The sequence below is a fragment of the Callorhinchus milii genome, unplaced genomic scaffold (genome assembly GCF_018977255.1).
Source record: "Callorhinchus milii isolate IMCB2004 unplaced genomic scaffold, IMCB_Cmil_1.0 Scaffold2, whole genome shotgun sequence".
NCBI classification, from domain to species: Eukaryota; Metazoa; Chordata; class Chondrichthyes; order Chimaeriformes; family Callorhinchidae; genus Callorhinchus; species Callorhinchus milii.
Genome location: NW_024704743.1, coordinates 25,430,555 through 25,443,621, shown reverse-complemented (window position 1 = coordinate 25,443,621; position 13,067 = coordinate 25,430,555). Strand labels below are relative to the sequence as shown.

Below are 13,067 nucleotides of genomic sequence, written 5' to 3'. Positions count from 1 at the left end.
TTCAGAGCAACAACCTGATTCCTTCTTAGACTTAAAAAAAAATTGTCAATTGGCTTGTGATTTCTTTATGCTAATAGCTTACCAAGCAGAGCAGTTGCCAACTCTGAGTGGGTCAAGTCTGTTGACTGCAAGGATTATTATTATTATTTGAAGTTCAACTCCAGTCTGTGACAGTGAGCCAAACGGTTTCAGTAATACCTCTCTTTCACATTGCATTCTCTCTTAAACACAATACAAATTTACGTTTATATAGCAACTTTCACGTCAGGAGGACATCCCAAGTGTTTGCACCTGAGTTGGGGAGAGGGGTGCGGGCTGAGTGGGTGGGGGACAAAGGGGTGATGAGCGAAAAAGATGACCGCGGTCAAAGAGGAAGGTCGTTTCGTGAAGATGCATCCTTATTTTTAAGTTATCTTCTTTTCACTCTTTCCCTTGGACTCCATATAAATGCAACCTGCTGTTGTCCACAGTTATGGCTGACCCTTTCCTAGGCCTCCAGCAGTAGTTCTCTGAGAAGATGCCGGAGACCAGACCAGCTGTTAAAGACCAGTCCAGTTTCTGCCTCACCACCATGTGAAAGCAAAATAGCCAAGCTTCACTCGGCATCTCTCCACATCAACCCCTGCAACGGAGAGCTCTCCCTGTCCAACATTCTCTTTTAAATTCACTGATCAGAAGATTCTGCCAAGCTGCTGTGAAACCAGTCAACATCTTAAGATGTACAGAATCATGTACATACAAAGTACGCTTGGCACCTTTCTGTTTGTCTTGGTTAGATGGGTTCCTGAAGTATTTATTGCTTTAGTTTTCCTGAGAGAGGCTCCTGAGCTGATTCCATCATGCACAGTAAGAACACTAAGGGGTGAAATTTGCCATGTTTTGTTGGGCAACTATCACATTGAATGCAATAAACAAGTTCCACAAATTTCGAGCCATTCCTGAAGTATTGCTGGGGACTAATCACCCCTGCACCTTCCAGAGAATTGTTTCTCCCAACTGCTCATAATAATAATAATAATCCTTGCATTTGATATAGCTCCTTATCACATCGAGACGTCTCAAAGCGCTTCACAGCATATAATGTAAAGTAGATTGACTGTATTTTGTGGGCAAAATCACCTTGAATGAGGTTCAGAGGGTGAAAAACGGGACCTCAGATATGATAATTAGCATTTAGGTGTCAGCCTGGCTCAGTTGGCAGGAATCTTACTTATTGTTCAAAAGTTTGTGGGATCAAGCCCCACATAAAGACAGCTCACAGTCTAGGCTGCCACTGTAATACAGTGCTCGTTGTTATAGCCACTGGTTATATATATTCTATATCAAAAGAAGGATTATTTATTCAATTATTTAAACCAATTTCTGTTACCAGTATTTACAGCTCTTCAGGATACAGATGGTGAGAAGATTGGCAGTGCAGCTGCTTTCACTGAATCATTTCATCGACGCAATCTCCTTGCTGAACGCGGAGTCAGAGTCAGGCTCCGCCACTGTTAAGCGCTCTGAGACACTACCCTGCGTGGAGGGCGGTTATATAAGTGCAAGTTGTAGTTATTGTTGTTGTTATTGAACTGACACTTTGATGCCATCATTTTTTATATAAAATCAAGGCATTTCAATTCTCCAGTCCATCTCCTATTCAGTGGTTCAAAGTTAATCTATTTTGGGGCTTGCATCCCAGTAAATGGCAATGTTGATCTATAGCCAGTTTTAAAATCCTTTTCAAAATGTTTAACTTCCCATCATCATGGCACTAACAGCAGTACATCTGGGACAGATTCTAAGAGCAGTGCAATTTTGCCCCTTGCTGTACAGTAATAGGAAATCTGTGTTCATCACGCCAAACCTTCAGCTCTCAAGTGCATTGAGCAGAGCGATGCAGTGCATTGGCCCTGAAATATGTGATGGTTACTGTACACAACATGCATGAACCCGGCCTCAGGACCTGCAGAATGTGACATGAAGTGGCGTGACTTGAGGCTTCACAGCAATGACGTGAACCGTTCTCCATCAGCTGACATTACTGTACACCACTCTGTGCAAATAAGTCCTGTGTCCATTGTGAAAATGTTGAAACGTGTGAATACCCAACAAAATCCCATAATATGCAAAACACAACAGCATCCTACAGTGCCCTTCACACAGGATAGAGTCTTGAAGTGCTATCTGATGTTGCATCTCACATGTGAGTTACATGACCACACCTGATACCTTTGGTATTTGGTAACAGTTTGCATATATCCAGAGCCATTGGCTGTTCAGTAATGGAATGGTTTTGTTGCCAGATGTTACGTACCTCAAGTAAAAGCTGGCCTGCTGAGGTTCGGTTCTCAGCCATAAGGGTGGGCTCATTGACTCCCATATCATTTTTGGTGAGTTGGTGGCTTTCCTTCCGTGACTCCTTCTCCCCAAAGGCTGTAATACAAACAGAAAATCAAGAGTCAACTCCCCTGGATATCACAGTACAGGTGTATTAACAGTAGGAACTAGCAAATAAAGCATGTATGATAATAACAATCATCATTGCATTTGATATAGTGCCTTATCATGTCATCTGAAATGTTGGGGACTGTTTACCAGGACAATTGGAGAAACTTCCTTTTCTTTTCCAATAGTCATCGGATCATTTACATTCACTTGGATATGCAGACAAGACCTCAGTTTGATGTCTCATCCAAAGGGTGGCACTCCTGATGATGCAGTGATCCCTCAGTACTGCATCGGAGTGTCAGCTCGGATCATATGGGCTCCAAGTCCCGATGTGGGGCTTGAACCTACAACTTTCTAACTGAGAGGTGAGAGTGCTACCAACTGAGCCAGCCTGACTGACAGAGCTAGGCTGATATATTTATCCCGCTATTGATGAATTAATAATAGTTCTTGCATTTGATTTTGTGTCTATCATATTGAAATGTCTCATGGTACTTCAACGGAGAATTTTTGAAAAGTGTAATAACTGTATATTTGTACACGAGTGTGGCAGTGATTTTGCAAAGGCAAACACCCATGAAATGGATGATCAATTTTATGTGATGGATTGTTGTAATAAAGGAGTTCCATACAGATAGTGCGATAACCCATTGAATTAGTGAACCTTGTAGACTGAATTGGACATTCAGTCCATTGGGTTTGATAAACTGCAACAACTGGATAAAAGGAGACATTTTATTTGCCCTGGTGGGAGGGGACAACATTTCTTTCAGTGGGTTGAAAGAATGGCAAAACTTGGTTACAATCAGTTTGCCTGATAGGGCATAGGCCAAAAGGTGAAACGTAATATGGCCCGAGTAAGCAGGCTTCAGTAAACTCCGGGCATAGTCCTGTTCAGCTTGTGGGTTGACACTGCATGTATGAAGAGTTCAGCAGTTCAGGATTTTAATGTGCTAGTAAAGGTTAGGGAAACCAGTGTAACCGGTTTAGAAACTGAACTAATTTTCTACAAACCAGCAATGAAATGTTGGAATCAAAGCACTCAGAGCACGTTCAAGGGCATGGAGTGTTCCATGGCTCCACTAAGGTCTTTGGTTGCAACCATTTGAACAAAGTGTGGATGTGTGTGTGTGTGTGTGAGAGAGAGAGGGAGAAAGAGAGAGAGAGAGAGAGGAGAGGTTTATATTCCCAATCATCAACTTGGCCATCACCAGCAATGGAATTCTGACATTGTCCTGCTGATCACCAGGGAGAATTTTGACAGCGAATGTCACATTTTTCCACTAGATGATAAGACCAGTTTGATGCCAAGACAACAAATAACTTTCCTTGCTTAATCGGCATCACCTTCATGTAGAAGTAGGTGCAAATCTACATTGCTTTTTGATCGGAGAGGAAGACCAACCCCACACTCACTATATCCGCGACATGTACGCATGATGTGACGATAGCGCACTGAAGCAATTTACTCAATTTACCCAGTGCCTTGGGATGTCCTCCCAAAGTGAAAGGTGCTATATGAACGCAATTTGTTGTTGTTGTTACGTTTCAGGATAATGATTGAACCAAATGATATCCTGTAAAGCAGGATCTGAAAAGTCTCTCTTTAAAAATAGCGGTGAGGATGGACAAGCCTGCACTCAGCTCTACTCAGCAGAAATCCAGGACGGGCACTTTCATTCGCTTTTGAGTGGTAACGTAATTCAGAAGTTGAGGGAGAGGGCACACTTCAGAACACATTTCAACAAGGTTCCTTTATTTAGGGACAAAATGAATCTGAGAATTTGACCCTAAGGAATGGATGTTTCTTGTTCGGATGGAATTTCCCATCACATAGCAGAAAAGGTGCATAAGTCCAAGTCTGTCAGTCAGTAGCAAGCTCACCTCTGGACACATAGGTTGTGAATTCAAGCTCCACAGCATCACTTGAGCTCATAGACTAGCCTGACACTCCAGTGCAGTACTGAGGGAGGCCTGCATTGTTGGATGAGATGATATCTTGGGCCCATTCCTATAGCTCAGGAAGACATTTAAAGATCTCCTGGACCTATTTTGAACAAGACTTCTCCCATCGTCCTGGCCGATTTCCTTTCTTAACTCAAATTCACCAAACAAAACATAAATCTTGTTGTGGTTTGTGGAATATGCCAGGTACAGATTACTTGCCCACATATACTTACATAACAATAGTCTCTACACCGCAATATAACTGAATATGTGAAGTACTTTTGACACTTTTCAATGTGACAAGTCACTCTGTCAAACACAAGTGTTATTTCTTAATTTATGTAACAAAAGGAGCTCCATACAAATAATGTGATAACATTAGAGGCAGACCACACAGCCAACATTGACCAGACTGCAGTTTAAATCCAAAGTAACTGAGGCCATACTCTGCTGAGCGTTGGTACCCTTTCCCTCTCTGTGCAAACACAGGCTTTCAGCAATGAACCATTCTTTTGACAGACACACAGCATCACAGGGTCAGCCCGCAGCAGTGCCTGCACGGCTCAGAATCAATTCACCGCAAAATCTGATGCCATTTGACCTGAGATTCCTGTGCACAATGTTCGTGGTTTTCATTTTTTTTAAGGTAAAAGACGCCTGCCTTACAGTTGCATTCCCATTTCCAACGCAATGTCAACGCAGGCCATGCTTCTTAAAGAATCAACTCCTCATTCCTCAGCATGTGAGACATGCCAGTGACAGTGTACATCCTGCTTGAATCCTGAGAATTCCGAGTCGTGCCCTGAGGCTTGCACAGTAGAACGCTGCACGCGTCTTCAGACATTGTGGGAAATGTACAAACGAGGCTATAAAAAGCATTCAAGCCAAGGCCAGGGTACTGCCAACAATTGACGTTTCCTCCCATCCTTGTAATAGATTAATTAAATGAACCAAGCAAAAATTGGGAGAATACCTGCTCTTTATTGCTGGCTTCAATCGATCCAAGCAAAATTACACTTAGATAGTTTTGACACATCAGTTTGTTTTGATAAATGATAATAATCCTTGCATTTGGTACAGCGTCTTATCATATTGTCGAGACACCTCAAAGCACTTCACAGGATTTTTCTGTGAAGTGTAGCGACTGTCTATTCTTAGGCGAATGTGGCTGCCAATTTGCGCATCGAAATGACCCACAAACACTCATGAAGTGAATAATCAATTTTTATCTGGAGGATTCTTGGTCAGAGAAATTCATTTCATGTTTCAAATAGGTTTCATGGGATCTTTAACGTTTACCTGAACAGGAAGGCAGAACCTCAGTTTAACACATCATCTGAAAGACCACACCTCCAACAATACAGCACACTCCCAACACTGCACTGGAGTGTCAGCCTAGACTGAGTTCAAAGGCCCAATGTAGGGTTTGAATACATAAGCTTCTAGCTCCGAGTTGAGAGTGCTACCAATTGAGTCAGCCTGACACATGTGTATTTTACTGACATTTTACTCCAAAGTTTGTCTATGAAGCAAACAGTCACAACACTTTCCTGTGAAGCGCATTGAGACATCCTTCCAACATGAAAGGAGTTATATAAAATGTAAGGATTATTATTATTAAAATACAAGTCAGCGGGATTTTTTCTTCAGGGTATGAAGAGAAGCTTTCTGTGGCAGAGATGCCATTTTTCTAGGTATTACCAGGGTTTATTTTCATTTAGCTTTTTAAAAATTGCTGTAGTGCATTTTTACTCATCAAGACATTGCAATATATAACAATAAGAACTTGTATTTATATAGTGCCCCTCACACAAGCTAGCATTCAAGAGCGCTCTATAGTTGGAGCCCCATTCACCAAGAGTAGAACCATCGATGAGCATGGCTACTGTTTCCTTATTCTTGAGGCAGGAAGAAGGAGGAATGCAGAGTCTCTCCAAGGACGGGATTACTTCAGGGTGACACCCTCGGGGAAGGGCTAGAGGAACAGAGTGATGTCTCCATCCATTGTGACATCCTCACTGTGTGATCTGATGCCCCAGCCATGGAAATTGAGGGAACTATTGATGATTGACCAGCCTGCTTCATCAGTGAGCTTGGAGGGATGGGCATTCCATTGGGGGAAACAAGATTTCCCCCCTCTCACCTTCTAATACCTCTTTAAATCAACATCCTAATGGGTAGGATGGTACCAGCTGAAAACCCACATGCTAAGTAACTCATGCACTGGATTCAGTGACTTTCTGACATTTAGCACATTGATTGGGAATTTGGTTTGCTGGAGCCGTTCCCCCTCTGACACTCTCCTCAATCTCCTTGTCCAAGATGCAGACCATGTCATACAAGTGAATGAGATACTTACTTAACTGAGTGGGATACTGTTTACAATCAAACAAAGTAAAGATGGCATCATGCTAGGTGACACTCCAATGTTATATGAAATAATAATAATAATAATCCTTGCATTTGATATAGCGTTTTCACGTCTTCTCGACGTCTCAAAGCGCTTCACAGAATATGCTGTAAAGTGAATTGACTATATATTTGTGGGCGAAAGTCAAATGCTTGGGCCAGCCGGCTTCATGGATATGACTACCAAGAAAGATGTCGAGGGGGGAGGGAGAAAAATGCTATCACCACACTGGGCAAGAATGGGAGCAGGCTTGGCAATCATGCCCTCCACATTCAAACTGCTGACACTCTCTAGGTTCATCCATGAAGAATGGCCACTCAGGTGAGGAGACTGACAACCATACCTCAGTCTAATTTATAGAAGGGAGTTTCTCCCAATGTCCTGGCCAACCGGCCCTCGGATAAAATTGGTCACTCACTTCATGGCTGTTTGTGAAGGGCACTGTATAGATGCAAGTTGTTGTTGCTGAGTGGTGTTTTGAAAACACACTCGGCAGACAGTCCATAATAATAATAATCTTTGCATTTGGTATAGGGCCTTTCATGTCAGGAAGATGTCCCAAGTACTTCATAGGATTTACTGTAAAGTGCAGTAACTGTGTGTTTGTAGTCAAACATGGCAGCCAATTGCACACTACAATGTCCTACAAACAAATGGCCAAATTAATTTGGGAATTATTGGCCAGGACACCAAAAGAAACTTCCTTCTCTTTTCGAATAGTACCATGGGATCTTTAACATCCACCTGAACAAGCAGACGGGACCTCGGTTTAATGTCTCAACTGAAGCATGACATCTCAATCAACGCAGCACTCCCCAAGCACTGGACTGGTGTCAGCTCAGACAATGCGAGTTCAACAACAACAACAACAGCAAGATTACATCTGTATAGCGCCTTTCATGTCGGGAGGATGTCCTAAGGCGCTGGACAGAGTACAGCATTTCAGACCCGAGCTGGGGTTGGGGGGGGAAAGGGAGGGGAAGGGGGGTGACCGATGGCATGGTCGAAGAGGAGGGTCTTGAGGCGGGACTTGAAGGAGGCTAAAGAGGGGGCAAGGCGGAGTGACTGGAAGGGCCTGAAGTGGACTTGAACCCACAACTTTCTGACTCAGAGGCTCAGATGTTACCAACTGAGCCAGGCTGACACGGTCTGACAAGTGATGGTCTGAGTAAAACACTGGCAGACAGTCTGCGAGTGACTGTCTGAGCCTTGCAACCTTGTTCGGACGGCGGGAGGACATCCCAGCGCCTGTGACCTTCCGACATGAAAGACTCTATATAAATGTCATTTGTTGTTAAGACACCCGGCAGACAGAATCAAGTGACAGTCTGATCACTTCTCGGCCTTTTGGCTAAGATCAAGTGTAATGCAGAGTAAGACACCGGCAGACTGGCTGACGACACTTGTTGCAAAGTTCTGGCAAACTCCCCACCTCCATCCCTCTCTTCTCTGTGTGCTTTTAAAAACAGGGAGCTCCAGACAGCAATCTAAGAATTCTGACAGGACCCCAGCACCACCACCGCCCCCCCCCCCTCCCCCCCCCCCCACATACACACATACAAATCCTCTTGTAATCTTTATATTTCTATGTCGTATATGTTTCAGAACGGCTGTTCAATGAAATTTTACCATCTAAACAACCATGAAAGGGTTAATAATTGGGTCAAGTTAATAATTGGGATGTGCAGCAGATAGTTGTGTAACAGGATATCTGTAGAGAGGCAGCTGAAAGGTTAAAACCTCCTCACGAGAAGGTCTTGTAATTTTGAAAGCCCAGATTTAGCGGTTCCTGAAATACCTCTTCCTCTTCGAAGCAACTTCGATGTTGGAACAGCACTTTGCCATTTGATGTGCTTTTTTTTCTGCACAGCATATTTCTGATGAAGAATGTCAAGACTTTTTTTTGCCTAATGTCCAGTTTATGCACTTTTGTGACTGGAGTAAGAAGCGGGAAAGAAAGAGAGAGAGAGAGAGAGAGAGAGAGAAAGAGAAAGAAGGAAAGTGTGCTCAACTTCTGTTGACTGTACATGGATTTGCAGGGTTTTATTTTCCCTCACGCTTTATTCTGGATCACCAGGATGCCATGTCTCAGGATTAATAACCTCTCACGCGTATCTAAACACACTCATCCCTGACAGCATTGCGTGCAGGCAGCACGGGAGATAGCTTCACTGGAGGCACATGGGCGGGAGTTGGGCATGGAGCCATCTCATCAGTATAACTCCGCCTGGCTACCTCCTCCGCTTTCCTCTCCCCCACCCTCCCCCTCCCCCAACCTAATACCAGTTAAAATCCATCCAACCAGATCACCGGAGGGAGGGAAGGCTTTTTTTGGAAGACAAACTGCTGTTTGACCAAAGCCCCACTGTCACGCAACGCAGCAGACTGTCAATCTCTTTCAGTCGCTGACAGGCTGCTGGCACACAGTCAAACCATTGCGTGCAAACGGGCAGGCCACATAACTCTATAAAGAATTTCATAATAACAACAGCTGTTAAATATTGATGACTGCTGGCAGGCAGTGAATGCTGTTCTGAAAGGTTAAGCCCGACTGTAATGGAACCTAATTCATTATTATTTGTTGTATCAGATATCAAATGTTTTTTTAGGCTCCTCGGGACTCTCAGTTATGACCCCAAGAGGGCGTATTTCCCAGTAAAACGAATGTGCCAAAATACTTCACACAGAGAGGAGAGATTAAACAGAAAGAAGAGATGGAGAGAAGAAAACAGAGAAGAAGAAGAAAGCAGAGTGAGACAGCGGGGTCGAAATTGCAGGATTCCTAAACACGTTCCATTCCTTATTTAAGTTACAAGGTTAAAATGTGGATTCCTGTAGCTCAGTGGTTAGAGCACTCGGCTAGCAAGCGAGAGAAACCTGGGTTCGATTTCCAGCAGAGCGAAACATTGGGAAAGTTTCCTTACTCCGCACGCCTCTGTTTACCTAGCAATAGTAGGAACCTGGTTGTTAGTGGATTGGCTTTTCCAGTGGTAATAATTCCTTCAAAAAAAAACTAATAATAAATTGGTCACTTAATCCAGGACTGTTTGTGGGACACTGCTGTGTGCAATTAATTGGCTGCCGTGTTTCACCCACATCAATATACAGTCAATTCACTTTACAGTATATTCTGTGAAGCGCTTTGAGACGTCTAGAAGAAGTGATAAGGTGCTATATCAAATACAAGGATTATTATATAAATATGTTTTGCAACTCCAATTGAGATATGCCCATAGCCCGGGAAGGGCCAATGAAACAATCCGCAAATGGAAAAAAGGCAGACACGAGGGGCATCAAAGGTGATGGGTGCTCGTGAGACCAGAGGTGATGGGTGCTCGAGAGAGCAGAGGTGATGGGTGCTAGTGAGAGTAAAGTTAGTAGGTTTTAGTGGCTTCCTTTCCCTTCAGTCAAAGCCACAGTATCAAAGTTACTTGGATAATTATTGCCTGGAATTCCTATGTTTCTTAACAGATTTGATGCAATAATTATCTGACGAACATGAGCTTTATACTTCAGCATAAAACCCAAACTGCGTTCACTGTGCAAAACAGATTTTATACACAACAAATCGCCTTCTTAAAAAACGAGCTGTGACCTACAATTCTTGCATTGATTCCCTTGTATATGGAGCATAGAGCCTCGTGAGAAGCTGGAGAAGAAGATGGGGGGAGAGGAGGGGGTGAGGGGATGTTTGTTTGACAAATTGACCACTCTTGCTGGTAGGATGTTTCAAACGTACATCATCCCTGCAGCCACGAAATAGAATGAAGTGTAATTATATCGAATGAATTGGCACGGCATGTGGAAATAATTACCACTGTGTAGAATGAAAGGCCATTGTATAGAAGATGCATAGAGCAGCCCAATTGCATGCATTTGTCTGGGTGCAATATTTCATGTCACTTCCTACACATCGTGGATACACGGGCAGTGCGCACAGAACGCTGCTGACATCATTTCCTTTACGAAATGACGCCAGAATCACTTCCAACTCACAGTACATGGGTATATTTGGAACAAGCTCCAAACTTACATTACTGGCACATAACCGTGGCATTTATTTTCTCCACTTCAGTGAAACTACTGGTGTGGAGTCCTGTAGCTCAGTGGTTAGAGCGCTCGCCTCGCAAGCGAGAGACCTGGGTTCGATTTCCGGCAAGGCAAAACCTTGGGCAAGTTTCCTTACTCCACATGCCCGATGATAATCCCTCAAGAAAAAAAAACAATAATAAATTGGTCACTTCAATCCACGATTGTTTGTGGGACACTGCTGTGCGCAATTGGCTGCCGCGTTTCGCCCACAAATTACGGCCAATTCACTTTACAGTATAGTCTGTTAAGCGCTTTGAGACGTCCAGAAGACCTAAAAAGCTCTATATTAAATGCAAGGATTATTATTATTTATTATAACTGGTTTGCTAGAGGCAGCGGGTTGTAAGTTGGGAACCTCAGTTTAACATCTCACCTGAAGGACAGGTGTCTAACAACAATTGATGTTGTTAAAGAGGGTTTATAATCTTGAAAAGCTGCAATTGTGGGATTTATTGCACCATGTATTACATAGGAATGGCTAACCCGAGTTGTGTTCAGCGCCACATATTATGGGCCGAATGGCCTCGTTCTGTGCTGTAATATTCAGATTTTTGATATAGTGTGGAGTCCTGTAGCTCAGTGGTTAGAGCGCTTGCTTTGCAAGCAAGAGACCTGGGTTCAATTCCAGGCAGAGTGAAACCTTGGGCAAGTTTCCTTACTCCACGCGTCTGATAATAATCCCTCAAAAAAACACAATAATAAATTGGTCATTTCAATCCACGACTGTTTGTGGGACATTGCTGTACGCAATTGGCTGCCGCATTTTGTATAGTCAATTAACTTTACAATCTATTCTGTGAAGCGCTTTGAGACATCTTGAAGACGTGAAAAGCGCTATATCAAATGCAAGGATTTTTTATTATTATTATTATTATATAGCGACTTATCACATCTTCGAAATGTCTCAAAACACTTAATAGAATATTCTATATTGCAGGTCTATGCTATATATGCTTTGGCACATCCTCTCATAGTGAAAGGCACTATATAAAGGAAAATTGTATTGCAAGTCCAGCCAGGAGCTACATCACAGTTCTGGGGCTGATTTACTTTTTTGTTACTTTCTCCAGGTTTGATTCCCTTGTTACTCGTTTAAGAGCCATCCTTTCAGTCCCATTTACCTGCCCTTTCCCCATACCTCAGTAGTTAGATTTTTTTTAGGTATTTTATATGGTTAACTTTTGAAAGCGAATACGGAATCTGCCCCAATCACTGCTCCTGGCAGGGCATATCCTGACTACTCTGTGTGAGAAATGCATTCGCCTAACCTCCCCATTTGTTCATAATAGGTAAACCTATTAAGACCATAGATAATAAAAATAATAATCCTTGCATTTGATATGCCTCTGATCACATTGTCAAAAGAGTTTAAAAGTCTGTCATAGGATTTTGCTATAAAACGTGGAGTGACTGTGTATTTGTAGAAGATAGAATAACAGATATTGTAATAAAACAGAAAGTAAATGGATAGCAGATTGTTGTTTGACAATGAACTGGTTCAAAATGTGAGAGAGAGAAAAAAAATCGGAATGAAGTAATATTCAATTATAAAACCTTGATTTCCATTATGTTCTGGGTCTATTTTCCATTTTAAGCGAGTTGAATTTGGAAGCTTAAGACGAAGGTTGGTTTAAATAACTGGCTTGACCCATAGATTAAATACTGCATGATCCCTATAACTTGAGGACTCTAATGTTTTAATTCTAGAGTCCCTCCAACTCACTCCCTCCCTCACTCACTCCCCTCTTTCAAGGATGACTCAAAATATACCTCTTTGACCACTCTTTCAGTCAGCTTTCCCCTCCCCACCCCACTCAGCTCCCACCTCCAGCTCAGATGTCCATCCTGTGCTGTGAATGTGCATTGGCACAATCTCTCATAGCGAAAGGCATTATATAAATGTAAACTGTATTGCAAGTCCAGCCAGGATCCACATCACATTGCTCCGGATAATTGACCTTTTTTTCTCGCTTCTCCGCGTTTGATTCCCATCTAATTTGATTTCATCACTGCCAAGATATTTAGAGATGTGATTCTTAATAACTTGGGGCTTTTGGGATAAAGTATCCCCCTTGCAGAGTTAGAATAATCAATGTAGACAAGAGGTTGAGAAATATTAGTCTCCTCAGATGGATCTGGGGGAGGCAAGAGGGGTTTGGAAAATAAACCCACCTTCTGGGTAAATTCA

General features: G+C 42.7%; 1 protein-coding gene across 1 annotated transcript in view; it reads right to left on the bottom strand.

Moving 5' to 3' along the window:
- The window catches only part of LOC103176238 (aryl hydrocarbon receptor repressor), a 44,586-nt gene extending 40,220 nt beyond the window's left edge, over nucleotides 1-4,366 (bottom strand). The window contains exons 1-2 of the mRNA XM_042346178.1: nucleotides 4,315-4,366; nucleotides 2,297-2,415 (exon numbers count right to left, since the gene is read on the bottom strand). Of these exons, the coding sequence (XP_042202112.1) occupies nucleotides 2,297-2,415; nucleotides 4,315-4,366 (171 nt within the window). The remainder of the gene's footprint in view (nucleotides 1-2,296; nucleotides 2,416-4,314) is intronic.
- Nucleotides 4,367-13,067: the final 8,701 nt, after the last annotated feature.